General features: G+C 32.5%; 1 protein-coding gene across 2 annotated transcripts; it reads right to left on the bottom strand.

Annotated features, from left to right (window-relative positions):
- Positions 1–12660: 12660 nt before the first annotated feature.
- Positions 12661–17083, bottom strand: LOC130808843 (growth-regulating factor 2-like). Of its 2 annotated transcripts, XM_057674361.1 has the most exons (5): positions 16475–17083; positions 16369–16396; positions 14892–15068; positions 13834–14140; positions 12661–13752 (listed from the first exon to the last, which is right to left on the bottom strand). In XM_057674361.1, exons 1-5 carry the CDS (start codon positions 16733–16735, stop codon positions 13104–13106), a joined length of 1422 nt encoding a protein of 473 aa, XP_057530344.1. In that variant the 5' UTR covers positions 16736–17083; the 3' UTR covers positions 12661–13103. The 2 variants fall into 2 exon arrangements, with proteins under 2 accessions (XP_057530344.1, XP_057530343.1); XM_057674360.1 differs by having other exon boundaries at positions 12662–13752; positions 16369–17083.
- Positions 17084–20900: the final 3817 nt, after the last annotated feature.

Consider the following 20900-nt stretch of genomic DNA (forward strand, 5'->3'; position numbering starts at 1 on the left):
TGTTGTTAGCTGCATGTTTAGGCTCTAGGCGATGTTTTTGACAATAATAAAACATCTTGCTCTATGTTTAGGTCTACTTTTCACAAGCAATGATCTACGAATTTAAAAGACAAAGATGTCATCTTCCATTATTTTGACTTTTGAGTGAGATTTTTTTATTGAAATATGTGGCGGAAACTTGGTTGTTCAAGAGAGAACAGTGTTGTGTAAACGAATAGCAAGACCAAGATAGATTGGTTATAATAGAGAAAATTTATCACTATTGATGCTTTTGAGGCTATGGTTTCTTTTAGCTTACTAAGCTATTGAATTTGTGGTAGATAATCTTGGAGCAATGGAGTTTACTTACACTAAATGTAGCCTGATTTCATTAGAGATATAATATAAATAATCGTAGGTGCAAAATAGAAGTCCAATGTCGCTAAGTCTCTATGGTTGAATGAGTACTTCACGTACTTGTTTGAGCAAACAAGATCATATGCAACTCGTCTCAAAGAACAAACTAGGCAAAAAACATGAGCTACTTGTTGAAACAAGGATTGTTGCCTGCTCATTTTAGCTTTCCATACTCGTTCGAGCATCGAGTCTCTGGGCTTCTATTGCCGCTTCGCCTATTTTCTTGTTTGAAAGTTCGATTCAAGACCAAATATCTAGTCCTCAATCATGAGCCATCGCCTTCAGACCAAGCGCATCTTTTAATGGACTCAAGACACATATACAATAGTCTCCACTTTAACTTGAGTCCACTCAAGGATAACTCTCTAAATACTTTCATCAATCAATTTAACTCCACATACGTACATTGGAACATCTCGACATGTTACCTATACATGGTCGACTCCATTTAATTCAAGATGTTAGACCAACCATATCTTCAAATCCTAAGAGCTTGTTCGTTAGAAAAGACCTCTTTTCTTATATGATCATGATGCTTGTGGAGATAATGGTCAAACTTGAGAAGGTAAGCCTTGTAACAAATGTATGCTCCTAATCATCCGGTCTTCGTAACTACAAGGGAACCTTTCACAACTTCCATGACCATAACCATAAGACACCCTTCATGAATTCAATGACTGCACCACCACAGTATCTTCTTCATAAGAGTGTAATGAAATCCAATTCTTTTTCAAATGTTGAATGTGTTTGACCTCTCAATGTCGCATCATATTCCAATGATAATCCTCCATTCATCGGATTCAAAATATATTTAATACTTTAAATGACATAACTCTGATATTTTAATATCAACCAGTTTGAAAACATTTATTATCCCTGCGGTAAAAACCTCTTTAGCACATAACTATCATAATGAGAATATGTAGAATATCTAAAGGTTTTTTCTTCTTCTTCTTCAGTTCCTTTTTGTTTTTCTTAAAAAATAAACGGTGTCTCGAAGTTCATATTCAAATAAATTTGGGTATCGAGTTTTATTTCTTTTTCAAACAAGCAAGTATAAGTTAATTATCCATCCCAACAAGGAGGCGTAGCAGCACACAACGCGCAAAGCGCATCGATGTGCACAACTGTTGTAGTGAGCTTTGCCTCACCTAGCCCAGACGTTTTTAGCCAAGCCTAAGCTCGAGGTGCACAAAGCGCAAAATAAGGCTCGCTTAACCGATCGATCTCATGGAGGCTAGATTAATTTATGTCTAGGTTTACTAAATATACTATGGAGAAAAAAATAATGAGGCTTGGTTTGTGACTACCAATTAATTAAAATGCAGAATGTTTTGTTCTATAAACAATCGTGAAGAGAGTCTAGGGCGTTAGGAATTCCGTAAATTCTCATATGAACAAAATTAATAATCAGTATTTATAAACGTTTGGATTAATTATGTTTTAAAAGTGATCTTGTCAATTTCAAGTTTCTTTCTATAATCTTTAACTATCAGATTTAGACCCTATCAATTCAATTCTCACTCTCTCGTTCTATTTATTGAATTAATAAGAATTTAATTAGATCTACCCTAAAACAAAGTTATTCCTAATCTCAAATTCTCATTACATTGATCAAGTTATAGAAGTATATTTAATTTAAGGTTAGTTCCCCAATTTAATCACTTAGTCATAATTTTATAGATATTTTCAATAACTTTAATGCATACTTCGAATCTAGGATCAAACCCTAGAACAGAAACTACATAAACATGAAAAATAGCATAAAAACAACAAATAGAACTCTAGACATGATACTCAACGTAATTAATACTAATGATAAACGATTAGAAGAACAATAAAATAAAAACTTATAGAGAACAATGGCAATTGAATTTAATTTAATTAAAGGAATTACAATTTATGTCTAGGAATTGAAAAATCCAAGAAAACTAAAAGAAAATTTTAATTTTGTCTGAAAATTAGAAAAATCGAATAACCAATTCTTAATAAGAAATCCATATCCTATTGAAAACTAAGAACTTCCTATTTATATAAATAGTTTACTTGGGAAACACTCTCCCTAAGAAACTGATAACTTCTAAAAAGAATCAAATAATATAAATAATACAATTAAAACCCCAGATGCCAATCGTGAGAAGAGACGTGCACGGATTGCTCAAGAGTCCACGTCGACTCGGCATTTTTCTAATCTAGTCGGCTTCAATACTGCCTCAATGTTACAGTTCCAGCAACCAACACTGACTCGACGTGTTTGTCTTTTTAGGATGAAGTCGAGTTGGCTTGTTTTACTGCCTCGAATGCTGACTCGACGTTTTGTCTTGCTTATGTGATGCCGAGTTGGCTGTGGATGTTGTTTTTAATGATCTCCCTGATGCAAGGCTGACTCGGATTAGGAATATTTACCTCCCAAAACCCGAGTAGGCTTAAATATTTATAGACGAGGTGGCTAATTTTTCTCCTTTTAGACTTGGGCCACTACTTTCTTTTCTCCTTAGTGCCTTGTAATTATATGTTAGCCTCATTTCATATTGTAATTTGCCTAGAAACATTGTAATTAACCCATTTACTCGCAAATCATGCAAATTGCTTAAAAATGAGAAAACAAGTTTAAAATGTCTTAAAAATACCACAAATCTTCTAAAAAGGAGTATAAAAATAAGTACTACTATAAGTGCAATTGTGCAAATAATTGCACTTATCATGCATCGAAGAAATCTCAATTTGGTTTCATGTGAAACGAACACTGAAAATCTAGAATCCGTTCATCCTTATCTCCATGCTCTTGGGTTGCTACTAGCACACTCCATAATCGCTATTATTCACATAGCATGTTGAACTGAATGATTCTTGAATATTAGCATTTCTCTTCCACTTGCAACAATCCGTCTTGTTAGTGCCCTTTATCTTGCAAGACTCGTTGAGTGGACCCATGTATCTTTACCTTCCCTTGTTCTTGCTACCACTTGCAAACAAGTTTTCGTTCTATCCATGAGTCGTTTGTGATAATAAAAGCATTTATCATGTCTCTTTGCATGAGAGCCATTAAATCATCCGCCTTTAAATTACTACTCACTACTTAGATTATCCAGTTGAGTCTTTTGAAAATTCTTGTATGGTGGTAGTGAGAGCAACAAATATATAGTTAAATCCTTGTTATCCTTGACATAGATACTCTGCAAGTCCATAATGATAGAGTAAAATTTACCAAAGTGATGTTTCAAAGGTTTTTGTTCTTTCAATGAAGATGGAAAGTCTACTCTTCTAGAGTAGACTATAGTAGCCTCCTTGATAACTTTTCTTACTTACAGACAATGCTTTTGTATAAATCTCTGCCATTCTGATTCTTTCATCTCATTTGATTTCTTGATAATTGATCCTATCAATCATCTTGCACACACCATGATGGATTGATTCTTAAATCTTTCATCTTGACTTGCCAATGATCGAAATTTGTGTTCCAGTTGAACTTTTCTGCATCTTGCTACAAGGTAGTCATTGTTCAAGCCCAAAAAAACTCAAGATTACTTGCCAAAACCCTCACTACTACATCTTGAAGTAAATGGTGGAAACTTGGTTGTTCAAGAGAGAGCATTGCGAAAGTGAATAACAAAGCCTAAATCAGTGGTAGCGTGCTATGTTATTGAACAGTACTAGCAGATTTTAGAATAACAACGTGCAAATAATAAATAAAGCAATAGAAAATATGCAATTTTTACCGAGTTACACCCAACTTGGGCAACGCTCTCCTTGGTGGCCTTATATTGATTCATGATCAAATTTGTAATTCTTGAATTCAAGAATTCATTAAAGAAAAACTACGATAGAGAGAGAGAGATTGTTTGTATTAATGTATGAAGCTAGGTTTTCTTGTAGCTCATCAAACTATTAATTTCGTGGTACATAATCACAGAACAAAGGGGTCTATTTATGCTGAATGTAGCCTGCTGAAGTTAGGGTTCTAATATAAATAAACATAGCTTGAAAGTAGAATTTTAATGTCGTTGAGACTCTTCTCGAACGAGAACTCTAAGTGCTTGTTCGAGCAAACAAGATAAGAAGCTATTGGAAGAACAAACTAGGCCAAAAAACAATGTCCTGCTTTACCCAAGCAACGGGGCGCTCATTCAGGAGCTCCTTGTTGGTTTTAGCAACTCTCTTGCTTGTTCAAGCACCGGATCTTTGGGTTTCCTGTTTGCTGCTTTGCTTCTTTCACTACAAATAAATATGAAAATGGCGATGACCTATTTCATCGCATTTTGATCGCTAAATGGTCAAAAAGTTGCCCTGGCGACAACCCAAGGTGCGGACGCCATTTCGGTGGATGCTAAATGGAAATTGGATGCTTGTCAATCGCCATTTTCACGAAAAACCGGGCGACGATACGTGCCCGTTGCCTAGCCTCTCAGAAAATGGCGACCACCACCCTGTCGCCCATCCCTCGCCACTGTCATCAATAACTGGCGTCCAACTTAACCCGTCGCCTTCCCCTCGCCATTATTTGGCTTTTTCATTTTATTTTATTTTGGCTTTTTTCGTGTGTGTGTATATATATATATATATTTTGTAATATTAATATAAACTTATATAAATATAAAACAAATAAATAAAATTAAAACAAGTAACTTATATTATACATAAAATAAAAGTATATTTTACAAAATCACAAAAAAAATTACAATAAACACAATTATTAATTGGGAGGAGGTGGAGGAGTGGGTTGATACAAATTTAAATGTGATTGAATAAATCGTATAAAATAGTCTCGGTCTTGAGCTAATTGTGTCATGAGATTATTGTAAGTCTCAATCGCATTTTGAGTATTGCCCTTTCTCATTTCTTCGATTAGTTGATTATTAAATGTCGCTTGTCTTTCTTCCATCTATGCAAACATGAACCCTAAGTTCAAAAAATTCAAAAAAACATGAGAAAAAACAAGTAAAAACATACATTATATCCTAATTTCAACTAACATGAACATAAAAAACATGAGTAAAAACATGAGAAAAAATAAGTAAAAACACTAACCTTTGAATGAGAGGATGAAGTCTCGACTTTTGTGAAATCTAATCCTTTTAAGATGAAGATGAAAATGAAGATGAGGAGAAGAGAGAGAAAAAGATGAAAACCTTAGTGAATAAGAAGATGATGAGTAAATGAGAGAAAATGATAAGTTGTTAGGGTTTGAATATGGAAAATGAGGATTTAGGGTTAGGACACTATTTATTGTGGACTGGATAAGGGCGACGAGACTGACTAGTAGCTTGGTCGTCGCCTATTCATTGGAAATCAACAACAAAATCTTCAAGACACGTAAAATCAGAACTGGACAAGGGCGACGACAAGGCTACGACATTGTTTCGTCGCCAAATGCATAGGAAATCAACATAAACTGATGAAATGACTGATCAATAGATTCTTTTCAGTGGGCTACGAGCTGGCTACGACCTTAATGCCGTTGCCAAAATTAAAAAAATCAAAAAAAAAATGTGGCTACGACAGTAGTCCAGTCGCCATTTTGATTTTTAAATAAATTTAAATGTTGCACATACAGGCAAGGAGCGTATTCCATCGCCAGCACCATCGCCATCTGGTTTCATCGCCTGGCGACGACCCAGGTCCGTCGTCCTCCCGTCTCCAACTCCCATAATTCATTAGGCGATGGCAAAATCGTCGTCTGTCTGTCGCCACTGGCGATGAGTAGCTTCTCATCGCCTTTTTGCCATCTCTATTTTATCAGTTATTTGTAGTGTTTGTTCCTTCAAACGTCAATCATTCAACCAAACCCATTGGTTTTTGGATGTCAATTGAATGCTTTTAGAACTCCTTTTTCTTGAATGTTCTTGTCCTCAACATATTATACAGTCCCTAGAGTGATGTACGCATACTTGCAATTTCGAACGAGAATTACCCAACTTTAAGCCAATACCCACAATCAAGATGGTGATTGCTGGCTTATGCCTCATACTTTTTGGTTTATTATCATTATTTTCTTTGTTATGTTAAACAAAATCTTGGGCATTTTAAGTTGATGACCATATAGAAGTATAGTTTTCAGAGGGGACCATAGTGCTAACTCCATAGTTTAGATCTTTTATCGTGAACTAATAGATTGCGAATGTTATGAGCATTTATGCTACTGAGTATGCGTTCTTTGATGTAACTAATGACAGCAACCATTTGCAGGATCGGGGTGATTTCGGGTAAGGCAATCTTTGGACCTCCATTGGAGGAGTATTGGCAAAAAAGGCTTCAAGAGGAGGCAGCAGCCAAAGAGAGTGATTCAAAACCACAATAGCAGACATTAACAATTTACTGATTGGTCATCTCTGCAGCTATGATGGCACAAAGCACATAGTACAGTGCATTATCCTGATTTTTATACTGAGAAGTTTTCCTTAAATTTGCACTATAGAAGTTGTAGGAACTAGGAATTGTATTCTTATATGTCTTCCTACCAAACAAATTAATAGTTTTGGTTCTCTATATAATTTAATTTACTTCCATTTTGTTCAATTTAATTCAGCTTAGCACATCATTGTTACTACTATATTTCAGTATTAATTTAGTTCCCTCTATTTAGTCTAACATATTATCGCTTGCTTCATATTTATCTATTTCTTTCGTTGCATTAAGATTATTCTTTGCGACTGAAATCATGTCGTGATATTGCAATGTAAATCGTGATACCTTAATGTTTTGATGCCTGCATGTTGAAGTGTATATATCAACTCCAAATTATCAAATGCTTAGAACTTTATTTTGGAATAAAGTTTAAGATTATCACAAATTATTGTATGAAACGGTTATGGAGAGATTTTTTTAATACACGGGTCAAATAGTTCATTTAATATATATTATGAGAATATATACTTTTTATTTGAGGTCATCTCCTCGAAAGACAATCTCTCACAAGACTCTCACAAGAGTAGCTCATAAACATTTCGGGTAAGACGAAGGAAGTCAAGGCAATGCGACATTACTTCAAATGTAAGAGTCTTCGGCCAGAGTTGTGGCTACAAGTTAAGGTTTAGTATTAAGGCTGGCGGGGTACTCATCCAACTTAAAAAGATTTGTGCCCACACATTGTGAGTTGAAGTTGAGAATCATAAAATCTCACAATTGCAATGTCATGAAGCACATGTTCTTACCAATTGTAATATATGAATACTGCCAAAACATGTGAGATATGTTATTATTGAACTATGTTCGTTCTTCAACACAATATGTAGTAAAGTGCTTGAAACTTTATGTAAGTTTGAAATGTATGTTTCACCATTTTTTAACATAATGGTTTATATAATAGTCTATCTTGTTCGTAAAATCAAGCATTTAGGTATACTTTTTTGAGGTGGTGTTATCTTTTTGAAAGTTGCATGGGAGTTTTACAAAATAAAATGAGGAATCTGGTACAACTTGAGGATTGAATGATTCAAAGCACTATAACTATGTAGCGATAAGATTGGTAATTTCATATATGAATATAGGATCATTGCAAAAACATTTGAATGATTTTTCCTTTTAAGAATAGTACATGCAAATAATTCTACAACAATAATAATATTTCTAATTTATTTTAACCAGTTATCTTCTAGAAATAGTTTAAACATTTTAATTCAAACTCAGTCAGACGGTACTAGTTCAAATTTATTAGAATTATCTAATTGATTTCCTAAAATATGGGCATCATATATCTGACCTGAAATACTAACTTAAACCTTGAAAGACTTGTTTAAATGAATTATCTACTAAAATATAATCTTAATTTATTTAATATCTTAACATTTTATATTTTCTCTTATTTTAATTAAATGTCTCATTTCATCTTTCGACATTCATATAAAATATTCTATTTTCTTATTTGGTAACTTATTTCCCTTACTTACACATTATGGGATCCAAGTATTTACACAATTTTCATCATACTATCACTTTTTTCTCTTATTGTTTTCTTTATAAACTCCTTTCATATGGTTTCTGTCCATTTTTGTAAAAAATAGTGCTAAACAAATAACACATTTTATTTTATTAGAAAATAATACTATCTCCTTTCTTTAAATCTTAAGCCATTTAACTTTTTACATGAATAGTGAATTTTTGATCAATTGTTGCCCATACTACAATGGTAGTTAATCACTAATGAACCATTATGCCTTACATGCTTAGTACTACTTGATATGTATCTAAATTTATTGCTCCAACTATAATCCCTAGCTTCCCCCTCCCAACAACTTATTTTGTTTGTCTAAAGTCTAAAAGATTTACCATAAACCAATACTGAGAAATCAAAGAGACAAAATAGTAAATACAATTAAATGCCTTGTAAAATGGAATTGTAAATACACGTACTACTCTTAATTGTTGAATAATAAAATCAGACTTAAATGAGCATGGGGATGGGTATTTAAGATCCGGGATATGGATACAGTTTCCCGTATCCCAGACAGGATTCCTTCAACCCGACAAGTGCCTTTAAATCCACCCCATTAACCGACACAGTTAGGGTACTACTTTTAATATAGTAGTACATAGTTTAGCTATACTCATTGTCACACTTGTTATCTCTTTTACTTTGCTATAAATTATTTATAGAAATGTATTATGTATTTAATATATTTTTTTATTTTGATTCAGTTATTCAATCCTTCTTTGATATAATCTATATAATTTAAAAAGCTTACTTCTTCCTATTTATCTTAGGATTCTCATTTGACTTTTTACGGATTTTAAGGAGAGTCAAAAGTAGGACCCTAAGGGTAGGAAAGAGAGTGGTATTATGGGTTTTTAATGTAAGGAAGGAAAATTAGTATGGATAATGGAGGGTATAATTGAAAATAGAATAAAGCTACTAAGGGCATAAAATCAAAAACCCATACCAAAAATAGAAATGGGACAATTAAGATTACTTGACCATAAAAGAAAATGAGACACATAAGCTGAGTAGGAGAAAGTATTATTTTTTAATCTTTATGTACTTAAAAAAGGTAAATACTAGCCACCTGATCTCCATTCTCTAAGGATGGGCCCGTTTTAAGCCTTTTGGCTTCCCCTTCTTGCCTTTTTGTATACTTTTTTCTCTCTTTCCTTCTTTTCATTTTCTTTTGAGCTGTTTTTTATGCTCTCATTCTCATATGTAAACTTATCCACTTGCTTCATTTGTTTGTCTCAACTCTCAACAAATACAGTACACTTCTATTCTGAATTCCATTTCTTTAGTCTCCATGTTGAGTCATGGACGACTTGTCACATCTTATGCATATGACATTCTCGATCGTCGATGCTAATTGTGTTTTTTAAGAATAAATTGATATTTAATAACTTTTGAAAAATAATTTATATGTTGTCTCATGTTAAAGAATTAGAAAAAAATTAATTAATATATAAACTTACTAAGTTATTCATTTAATTATTAATTGATTTTAGTTTGATCCCAATGATAAATTTATCAGTAATAAATAAAGAGAAGACGGATTTGTGAATTTAAAATAGAGTTAAAATATATAGATGTGATTAAAAAATGACGAGTTATTGTCCAAAAATAAAAATAATGTAAAATAAGTGGCTATAACTCGTAAATATTGATGATCCAAAAATAATGAGAGTTAAATGTTAAAAATCAGCTAAATGGGTCATTCAAAATATTGATGATCTGAATCAGTGATTTCGTTATAAATGTTGCATTTTAAAATTCATACTTTCAATTTCTAATGGCTATAACTCGTAAATTTTAAATTTTGCAACCAAGGTTTTTAGAATCGAAATTCTACCTAGGATCGTTGAAGGGGTAGGATCGAAATCGGTAGCATTAATGTGCTTTGGATTACAAATTATCAATTACATTTGTTTTTTTGCAAAAAAAAACTAACTAATCTAATACATTTCTCTACAAATAACTACCACTTAACGGAAAATGTTAGTTGACTAATTTGAAAGATTAAATTTTCTATGTGGCAATATCTCATTGGTCCTCCTTTTTAAATAATTAAAATTAAAACACATAATTTAACAAAATAAAAATAAATGATATTTGACTTCATTTATACCCATCATAACGATTTTTTTCTAAAAAACGAACGTCGTGATTACCCTTATGGGTAACTCTTTCGAAAATTCGGTCGAAACAAGTACTTATTCGCCTATTTAATTTTTCGAAGCAGCATATTCACGAATACCCATAAGGGTGCTCCGACAGGATTTTCAAAAGAGTTATTCCATAAGGGTAATTGCGACATCCGTTTTTTGAAAAATCATCGTTATGAAGGATAAAAATAACGTTAAATTTCTTTTTCGGTTTATGTGTCGGAAAATAGATGCATAAGTACTTGTTTTGACCGGATTTTCGAAAGAGTTATCCCATAAGGATAATCACAACATTCTTTTTTGAAAAACAATTGTTATGACTGGTAAAAATGACGTCAAATATCCTTTTCGATTTACGTATCGGAAAATAGGCGAATAAGTACTTGTTTCGACCGGATTTTCTAAAGAGTTACCCTATAAGGATAATTGTGAAGTTCGTTTTATCAAAAAAATCGTTATGATAGGTAAAAATGACGTCAAATATCTTTTACTTTTATTTTGTTAATTTATGTGTTTTAATTTTAAATTATTTTAAAATACGATAACTAATGAGATACTATCACACAGACAACTTAACCTCTAAAATTGGTCAAACCCTTAAATTTAACGGCCAAATAACATTTTCCGTTAAATAGTAGTCATTTGCAGAGAAATGTATTAGATTAGGTAGTTTTTTGCAAAAAAAAAAATATACATAAGATATTTTTGTAAATAGACCTATAGATTAGGTAGTTTCTTATAATTTTTACACACACACACACACACACACACACACACACACACACACACACACACACACACACACACACACATATATATATATATATATATATATGTAAAATCCAAATTATATGAAAATATTTTACAATTGAAAAACTACCCTCATAGGATAGGATCATCGGATGGTATAATCGTAGGATCATAGAATCGTGTTAAGATTCAACCATCGAAATTCTTGAGCTAAGTAGGATTGCACGATTTTATCAATATTAAGATTCTACCTACAATCCGGATCGATCACCTATTTTTGAATTGTAAGGTCTTAAAATCATGGATCAGAATCGTGATTCCAATAATGATGTTTGCGGCTATAATTAATAAATGATTTAAACATTGCAAGTATGTTTTATAAGTGATTCCAAATGTTATAATTAAAAAAGAAGGCAAAACATGCATGTTGTCGCGATAAAAAAATCACCATTGTGAATGCTCTTTAAGTTCACAAAATTTGTCATATTTTTCATTTTAATCTGTCTAAACAAATTTTTCTCATTTATATTTTTGGCCATAATCCATATTCTTTATTTTTTTCTAATTTTCTAATCTACCATTTAATTACTTTTTCATATCATTCACACGTTTCTTTCATTTTTCTAACATTTTTACTATTTTTTATCACTTTTCTTATTTTGCTCAGCAAATATCATTTGAGCAAATTTCGCAGGACATTCAGAGTACTATAATATAATTAATAGGGGTATTTATAAAAGAAAATGCATGAAATTCAATGGCTACCCAACTAGGGTATGAAGGTGAAGAAAATCTATAGAAAATCTATGTTAATCATCGTGATCTGTAAATTACCATAAAAAATAAAAGAAAAATTAATAAAATAATCAAAATAAAAAAATGAAAAAGAATCATTAAAAGCATGGACCTATGTATACCTTATAGCTATGTGTAATTTAACAAATTTGTAAATCATAAATATTTACCTAGTCAACCTATAATGATGAGGTTGAATCAATTTAAACAAATCTTGAAGAGGGGAAGAAAGCTAGCTAAATGACAAAAGATTGTAAAAGCTATAGAGTAGTACAGCACAAGGCTACATGCCCAAGAAAGTATGAATACAAATAAAGGACAATACATTACATATAATATAACAAAAAGTGTACTTCCAAGTCAAAATGCATTTGCTTAGTCTGATCCAACTCTCTGTCCACCAAAATTATTTTAAGTTTGGACTTTTTCTCCCAAATGCTAAAGGAGGAGATCCAAAGTATCATTGATAGTTGATAGTTACAGTAAAATGAGATATTCAATACACTGATCAATCAGCTGAAATGTGAAGAGATTGTTGTAAGTTGTAACCCATCATAGTGGAATACTCCCAACATTAGACTAACTTATATATTATTTATTTTCATACTTATTTTACACTGAAATATAAGAAAAAATATAGTCAAGTGAAATCTTTTTTAAATCGTAAAATACTCAAATTGCATATTTTTATAATATCAAATTTTTAAAATTTTTAGTTAAGCATATATTAAGATATAAATTTTAGTATGAATACAAGTACAAATATGCAACCTGTTCTGAGTTTTGGCCTTCCCAAAGTTGACTATTCAGAAAACTTGATCTTTAATTTATAAAAAACATAAAAAAAAGGGAAATAAATAATAAGCACATCTTAAACAGGTCAGTAAGAAGACTGCTTTTGGAACTAATTTTTCACATAATTATGTCTTCTTTTCATTCTCCTCTACCTTGCTAGTTGCTAGGCTACTTCTTCAGATTGTTTACATTGAAGGAATGAACCTCGAATTGGCATGAGCTGCTGACCCAAGGATATCATCGCAAAAACAAGGTTTTTTCTAATTCTCGCCTGTCGGACTGCCAGCCTAGCAACTGTTGGAAAGAGAAACAAAGGGTGAACTCTGCAGGACTCCGGTAGGGGATGACCCAAGCTGAGGGCTCCCATCAAATCCATCACCCTTCAGATTTAGGGCTGATTTCACATTGCTTGTATTGTTTAGGACCTCCCCTAAAGGTCCTCCCATTGAATTTTCCCATGTAATTGGTACCCCGGCATTATACCTTATGCCTGTGTCATCCACAACAAGCTCACGGGCCAACCTCAGAGATGAAACAGTTGTTTTCTCTTGATCGGGTGAAGACGATAAGAAGTCATTCGTTGACATGGGAATTGACATCGAGAGTCGAGTCAAATCTGATTTCAGATCTTCAGACCAGGGAATGCCAGAACGATTAGCATCGTCCCTGGGCCAGACATCCATGAAATGTCGGAGTGGGTATTGGTCTTGGGTTTTCTGAGCATTGAACTCCAAGATAGGAGAATCGTAATTTTTACAACCCAAATATGCACTCTTCTGTGTAGGATTCAGGAGAGAATCAGTAGACACAAGTCCAAACTCTGATTGTGAAGATTCACCGAAGGAGATATATTGTTTGCCAATAGAAATCTCGCTATCGTTGGTTTTCAAATTCAAAGTAGGAGGCAGCACGGATAGACCCGGATTATCATGGATGCTGTCCACACAAACAGTTAGTATTAGAGTCATATGAGTATATGCACTATTGATTTATGATCATCATAATCATGAAAGTTACCAGCGATGCTGATGCGCAATAGTGACACTGTTAGAGGCACCGACAATTGATGTTACCAGCGATGACATGGAGGCAGACATCGCAGGTACCACCTTTGTGCTAGTGGGTCCAGAGACAGCTTGGCCATTGTGGCCTTCCACAGGCTTTCTTGAACGATGGCGACCTCGGTTTATATGTCTTTCACAATACTTCTGGTCGGGAACTGCATCCCTAGAGCACCGCCATTTCTTTCCATCAGTACGACGACACCTCCCGGGCTCAGGATCGGTGCTGCCTGAAAATCCTAGATGGAAAGGGCCCCATCCATCTACATTCTCAAATAAATTGAAAAAAACATAAATTAGACAAAAAGTGATAACACACAAATGACATCAAACATTATCCTAGAAAGTTTTTATTTATAATTTTCATTCATCACTCAAAACCATAAAGGAACAAATAAGAAAAAGACATTGATAAGTTACTAACTTACTACAAACCAACATAGTTTTCAAACACTTTATTTCTTTTGTTTATTACATGTAGGCCGAGTGAAGGAGAGGATTAGGTGAAATCGAACCCATTACATTATACGGGAAAAGTGGTACTCAACTGAGACAAGACTTAATTCTCCGTTTCATTAAATTTGCTACCGATAGGGGTATTTTCATTTTCCCACATAACATGTCACAATTGAGAGCAAGTATTTTAGAACGCAGAAAGTATTTCCAATGATTATAAAATTCGCAACAAATCATCAAAAAGATACCCAATAGTGGTTTTCATACTATTTATATCTATCAGAGTATAACATATCGTAGGTCTCAACCATCAGTTGAAGCTTTTAGTTGAGTTGGTTCCATGAAACCACAACCATCAATATCCAATGATCATAAACTTGACACCAGTCATCAAACAATATAAACCTAATTGCTACTTCAGAGATTAACATCAATGTCAAATACCCAACTCATCAAAAAGTTAACCAAGGTCCCAAAGTCCAACCAGTTCAATTCAAGGCACAACACATAAAAATCTTAAGACTTTTTAAAAAAACATAAAAAAGATAAAAAGTTTACATGAATGGGCAGGATAAGATCCAATAGAGAAGCCAGGAAACCCAGAAGAGCTTAAAGCTTTTCTAATTGGAATGAGCAAATTGGCAGGAACAGGAACATTTGCAGTTAGGTACTTGTAAATGATAGCCTGATGTTCTAACTCAATCCATTGAGCTGGTGTAAAAGGTCCTCTTATTCCTGTAAAAGACCCATGCACGGAAGAGATCATATATCAACTACTAAAAGTGTGCCAAGTTAATCAAAATTTTCAATCAGGAAAAAATTATTTTCTTAAATGGGATAAATATCATAAGGGGACCAAAATCAAGAGAAATGTATCGCCAAGCACATTCCATTAAATAGATAGGAGTCCGATGTTCACAACTTTCCTCTTAAAATAGTTGTTTTTAGTCATCTATACAAGAATGATTTGCGAATGCCTCAAAGTATAGGACTTTTGCGAATTACAGTATTAATATTTATTTTTTGCAAATTATAGTCACCAAAGTAAATAGTGTGCAACATTTAGGCTAAATCACATAATTACAACCACTTTACCTAAAATTCCAACTACTAAAATAGTCGAAATTATGTGATTCAGCCTGAACGTTGTAGACTTTGATACTTTGGTGAACGTAATTTATAAAGAAATAAACATTGAGGCCGAAATTAGCAAAAGTCCTAAACTTTAAGGTTTAAGCATCTAATTCGCAAATTATTCTATAAATAAGGATTTTATATGTTTGATAAATTATTGAAATAGTCCATATAAATCAATTCATCATATAAATTTTTGGCTCTATTAAGAATGGACACAAAGAAATGTATCATCAACATCAAAAAAATCAATGATACCCAGAGCAAAAAGGCATAGATATCTTAGATGAAATCAAGAAAATAAGAACTAAAAGGAGAAAACTTAACATTTAAAAAAAAAATTAAAAAAAAAAACACTAGAATTGAAGGTAATTGGCAGAGACATTTAAGGTTGAAGCAGCCAAATATCATCAACTTTTGCAATTTTTACCAAAATGGAATAGGCAGAACATGAAGTGAGGTGAGTGATTACTGGAAAAGACAAGAAAAACTAATTCACATAGTAGTATTAACTAACCTTATTACTACTATTTCCCCCCTTTTGTTAGTTAAAAATTAATTAGGTACCAATTATCAACATAAGAATTCCAACATTTATTCACCAAAAGAATTAATCAAGAAATGAAAAATATTCATAAAAATTAAAAACTATATCTTGACAAGACCAACAAAAGATTGAAAAGATCCCTCGCAAAGCGTAATCTTTACCAATGAAAGCTACTACTAAAAAATTTTACCCTGATACAAACATGTTCTAATAACAGAAACCCATCACACAAAATCAAGATCAAATCATCCCAAAATTGAAATTATATTTAAACCTAAATTGAATCTAAGTGCAAGTAAATTCAGATTAAAGAGGATTAAATAGAAAATAATAAGCAAACTTTTTAAAACATACCAGTAAGATTTCTAGTATAAGGGGATTCCTGAAAATAAGAAAGGACAAGATTTTGAGTGTTTTTATCATCAATAAATCCCAAATCTTTAGCAGTAAGATAGCTAACTTGAGGTTTAGTTGAAGAAGAAAAGCTCAGCATTTGTTGTTTAGGGTGTACATTATCATATCTTAAACCCAAAAGTTCATCTCTTTTTACCATTTTTGAATTCCTATTTTCATCATCACCAAATGGGTCGGATCTTTGTTGTTTGAAGAACCCAGATCCAATATTACACTTGGGTTTTCCTTCTAGTACTTGTTGCTTCTCTGAAGAAGACACGTTTTGACTCGATACCAAACCTTCAACACCCACCAAGCCAAAATCCATTTCCAAAACAGAGAAAATAATAAACAGAGGTTGAGTTCATGAGAAGGGGAAAAGGGAATAAAAATAAAAAGAAAATAAAAGAAAAAATGGGATTTTTATGTAGGGAAGAAAAGAGGGAGGAGGATGAAGAGGAGAGAGAATGGGAGGCACATCTTAGTTCTTCAGGGGTTGAGGAAGAGAAGCGGGTCTTTGTGTTGATTTTAAAATAGAAAGTGATATTTTGTGAGGAACAAGGCAGAACAGAGGTAAGAGCTAAATGAGAGAAATAGTGTGTTAAAATTGAGGATATTGCTTAAGGTAGAACCCAGAATGACAATTCCAATCTTATCTAATTTTGGTTACACTCACTATATGCCAAACCAATATCCCCAATTGATGAGGTATAAATCAAGAAAATTTAGTAAACCGGTTAAAAACTTAAAATGTGATATTTTCTTACAAAGTAGGATTGTAAGAGGAATATATAGATAAAATGAAAATATAAGTTAAATATGAAAAAAAAGAAATATATTGATAAGATGAAAATGTAAAGATGAAAATTAAAGAAATAGTAAGTGTGATTAAGTTTGTCAAAATGGGCGTATGGAAGAGTTTCATACCCATCATGCCACTACCTACCCAATACTTTCATACATATGTCTGTTCACTTGAGTATGCATACATGGATAAATTTGGGCAGGTAGCATATAACATGTTTTTAAAATTTATCCGCGGACTCAAACTTTTAAAGGTCCAACGTCATTGTGGATCTAATTTTTTTACCGCTACCCACCCTTTATCTTAGCGGGCACGGCGGACAGATAAATATACATGTCCAATATAAAGAATTTAAAATTTCATCTTAAAAGTAATACAAAACACTGTCTAAAATACTTCAAATGCAAATATACTCCAAATATAAAAATAACACAATCAACCATAATTTTAATTTTAAATACTTCATTAATGCCATTTGGTGAAAGAGAAGGAATAGTGATAATATGAGATTAAAGAAATATAATTAACTAACTTAACTAAATAGAATTAATGATAAGCGAAAATAAACCCTAGTAGAGTTGAAAACTTGAAGCTAGTTGTAGGAAAAATAAATAATGTCAACTATTAATGTAAAAACTAGAGGTCAATATGGAATACTTATTTGAAAATGCCGGTTTAATCCTTTGGTTATCGTCTTCACGTGATGAAATCGTTTACTTATTTGGATTTGGTAGGATTCTACGGTAAGTTTGACCTTCTGTTTATGTAGGTCCAACAAGTTAGCTTGACCATAACTAACACACCTTAAGTTGGAGATTATTTATGTTTAATTAAATATTTAGATTATTGATGAAAAGTTTGTAAAAGATTGGATTGTTTTAGATAATTTTTCTAATTAAAAATTAGCATTAATAATTTAATTTTTTACCCATCTGTAGTGAATAATTCCACCTTTAAATTATTTTTTCATAATTTAATCTTTACCCTTTATTTGTATTATTTTGTCAGTATATTTTTTATTTTCTACAAATCTAATATTTGTCCTTAATTTTCTAATATGGTATGTTAATAGCAAATTCAAAGCTAATGTTTAATTAGTAGAAAAAGATAATCCAAAGGTAAAATTACTCACAATAAATAAGTGAAAGAAGAGATTATTAATATTAATTTTTAAAGGCTAACATGGAATAGATGGTCCTAAATTAATTAGTTGTAGGTGAATTAATTTTTATGGATTGATCATCTTCCAACTAACATGTACGTTGCTTTTCAAGCTTTTTGGGATTTATTTTAGGAAAAATAAATAAATAAAATGAGGAATGTATGAAACTATTTTTTGAAAAATAATTTTTTTTGAAAAGTTGTTGTTAAGCTAGAAACTGAGTTTTGGGGTTTAAATCAACTAATGTCTAGGACAACATTTTTACTAGAACGAAAATTGTTTTTCTAGACACCGAGTCTCACTATCGCAAATTCCACTGTTATTTCTTTTTTTATTTTTCTCCATTTCCCCTTTGCCTTTCTTTCTCAACGACTTTTACGTCATTTTCAAACATCAACATTTTCAACATTGTTTATAATGACCCTTACCTGATTGTTGATGCTAGTAGAATTCGAACTAAAGGACGTTACGGTTAAAGAGGTTGCGTCATGACATGGATGGGCTTGTTGATAAAGAAGTTACATGTGACATATGTCATGAAACTGGACATAACAAGCTTGGTTGTAACTATGGATGAAGATTGGAAGGTTTATTGAAAACATGAGGACTGAAGAACGATATTGTCAATGTGATGATGGTCTATGAATGAAGATGGATAAATTTGCAACATCAGGAGAAGAGGTAGCGAAGACATCAAATTAATAAGAAGAAGATGATGAAGATGACAAATAGGGTAAGTAAAATTGGACAGCACCAAACAACTATAATTAAAGGTATGACGAAAACGATGTGGGCTTTGATTCCTTCGAGATAGGTATAGATAACTTAGTGTCCTTCGGAAAAATAGGTTTAATTCCTATTCCATACTCCCTTTTAAATAATTGTCTTTATTATTATTTTTTCATGTTATTAATTCACCAAATTTTTTTTTAGCTAATATATTAGTGACAATTGACATGCAATGACTTTTTATAATGCTCAACTGAGGTATGTCAAGTATTGTTTTAATGTTTTATATTATTTTGTATATAATTAAACTAAAAAAATAAATTAGTTGAACTGGTGATTTGATTCGTCAACCCGCAAGCAGGACCGCCTGGAATGGTGGCCTCTTAAACCGCCAATAGGAATGCCAAGCGGGTGAAATTATATGCGATATACATCCCATCTACCTTAGTTGAGGCGAGTATGGGTATAAAATTGGTGGGTGGAGAGTGGATATGGAAATGAAAAGTCTTACTCGCCAAGAGTAGTAGGTAATTGTGGGAAAGAGGTCTTATAACCTCATATCCACCTGCCTCAGCCCATACTCACTCGATATGCCCTATATCCGCTCGTACTATTACTTTAATGTACTACTTTACATCAATTTTTTGTACTTTTTATCACTAATAAACTATTGAAAAAAATAATTAAAGGATATTATTTTTATCTTTTTACAATGCAAGGTTCATATATAATTAGGTATACAATTTAATTTGTAAGGAATTGCGATTGAATGGAGCGCTTATAACGCTTGCATAGAGTAAATGTGAGGCGGATTTAAGGTGGGTATACCCAGTTGGACATATGACACGTGCAATTATTTAGATCACATTTAATTATGTCAAAGACTCAAATGCATACAATTATGAGAGTAATTGACTCCCATGTTAGAATTAGGGGATTCCCGACGCCCTAGATTTTTCATATTATTATTATCTTCGTATTAATCATTGTCTTAGCTTTAATTATTAGTTTTATTTGCATTAATTTAGTTTTTTTCTCACAGCAGTGTTAGTTTCTCAACCCATCCATTTGTTGATCCGTGTCTCGTAGTCATAAATGGAACAAATTAGTTAACTCGCTTCCCTGAGTTCGACCCATATTGCTACACGTACACTGTGCGCTTGCGGTAATTTAAAATTTGCACATCAAGTTTTTGGCGCCGTTGCCGAGGAAGCGATAGATAATCAATTTGTTAATTTTTATTGCATATATTGCTCTCTAGTGAATTTTTTTTTTATTATGTTCTGCATCTTTATTAATGGCTATATTTTCTTTTCCGCAATATGAAGGTGAGCAATTCCATGCATATTTCTCAAGATTTCAAGATTGTGTGGATTACTTGGCCTCTTATAGTTACACTTTTTACTATGATGATTCAATTCATGTGATATTAGAAGGGTTGAACCCCGAGTCTTGGATTCTAGCCAACTATATGGGTGATGGTCAAATACTTGACATGGATGACGATTGTCGTTGGGATTTTGTTTGCAATATGTCTGCTCAGTGTTTGCAGGATGAACAGCGTTAGAAATCTCTTTCTAGAGAAATATCAACGATGATTGAGGAACTAGCAATTTGGATCGAACAATTAGCTGAGCAATCAGCTAGTCTTACTCGTAATCAAGGAATTATCAATCAGATGGTAATGGACAATGAGGAAACCAGTTGTGCAACAATTGAGCTTGATGATCTCCCTTCTTCAGAGGGTAATATGGGTGATTTACACTTTCCAATCGAGCAAGGTGATAATCTTAATAA

The sequence above is a fragment of the Amaranthus tricolor genome, chromosome 3, assembly GCF_026212465.1.
Source record: "Amaranthus tricolor cultivar Red isolate AtriRed21 chromosome 3, ASM2621246v1, whole genome shotgun sequence".
In the NCBI taxonomy this organism is placed as follows: Eukaryota; Viridiplantae; Streptophyta; class Magnoliopsida; order Caryophyllales; family Amaranthaceae; genus Amaranthus; species Amaranthus tricolor.

Bases quoted from the DNA above. Each gene is read 5' to 3' on its own strand.
- LOC130808843 (XM_057674360.1), bottom strand. From the start codon at position 16,735: ATGGATTTTGGCTTGGTGGGTGTTGAAGGTTTGGTATCGAGTCAAAAC. The intron at 15,069-16,368 runs GTATGTTTTAAA...GGTCTTTTACAG, and splicing joins TTATACTAGAAATCTTACTG to GAATAAGAGGACCTTTTACA. The intron at 13,753-13,833 runs GTAACTTTCATG...TTGTGTGGACAG, and splicing joins ATTGCGCATCAGCATCGCTG to CATCCATGATAATCCGGGTC.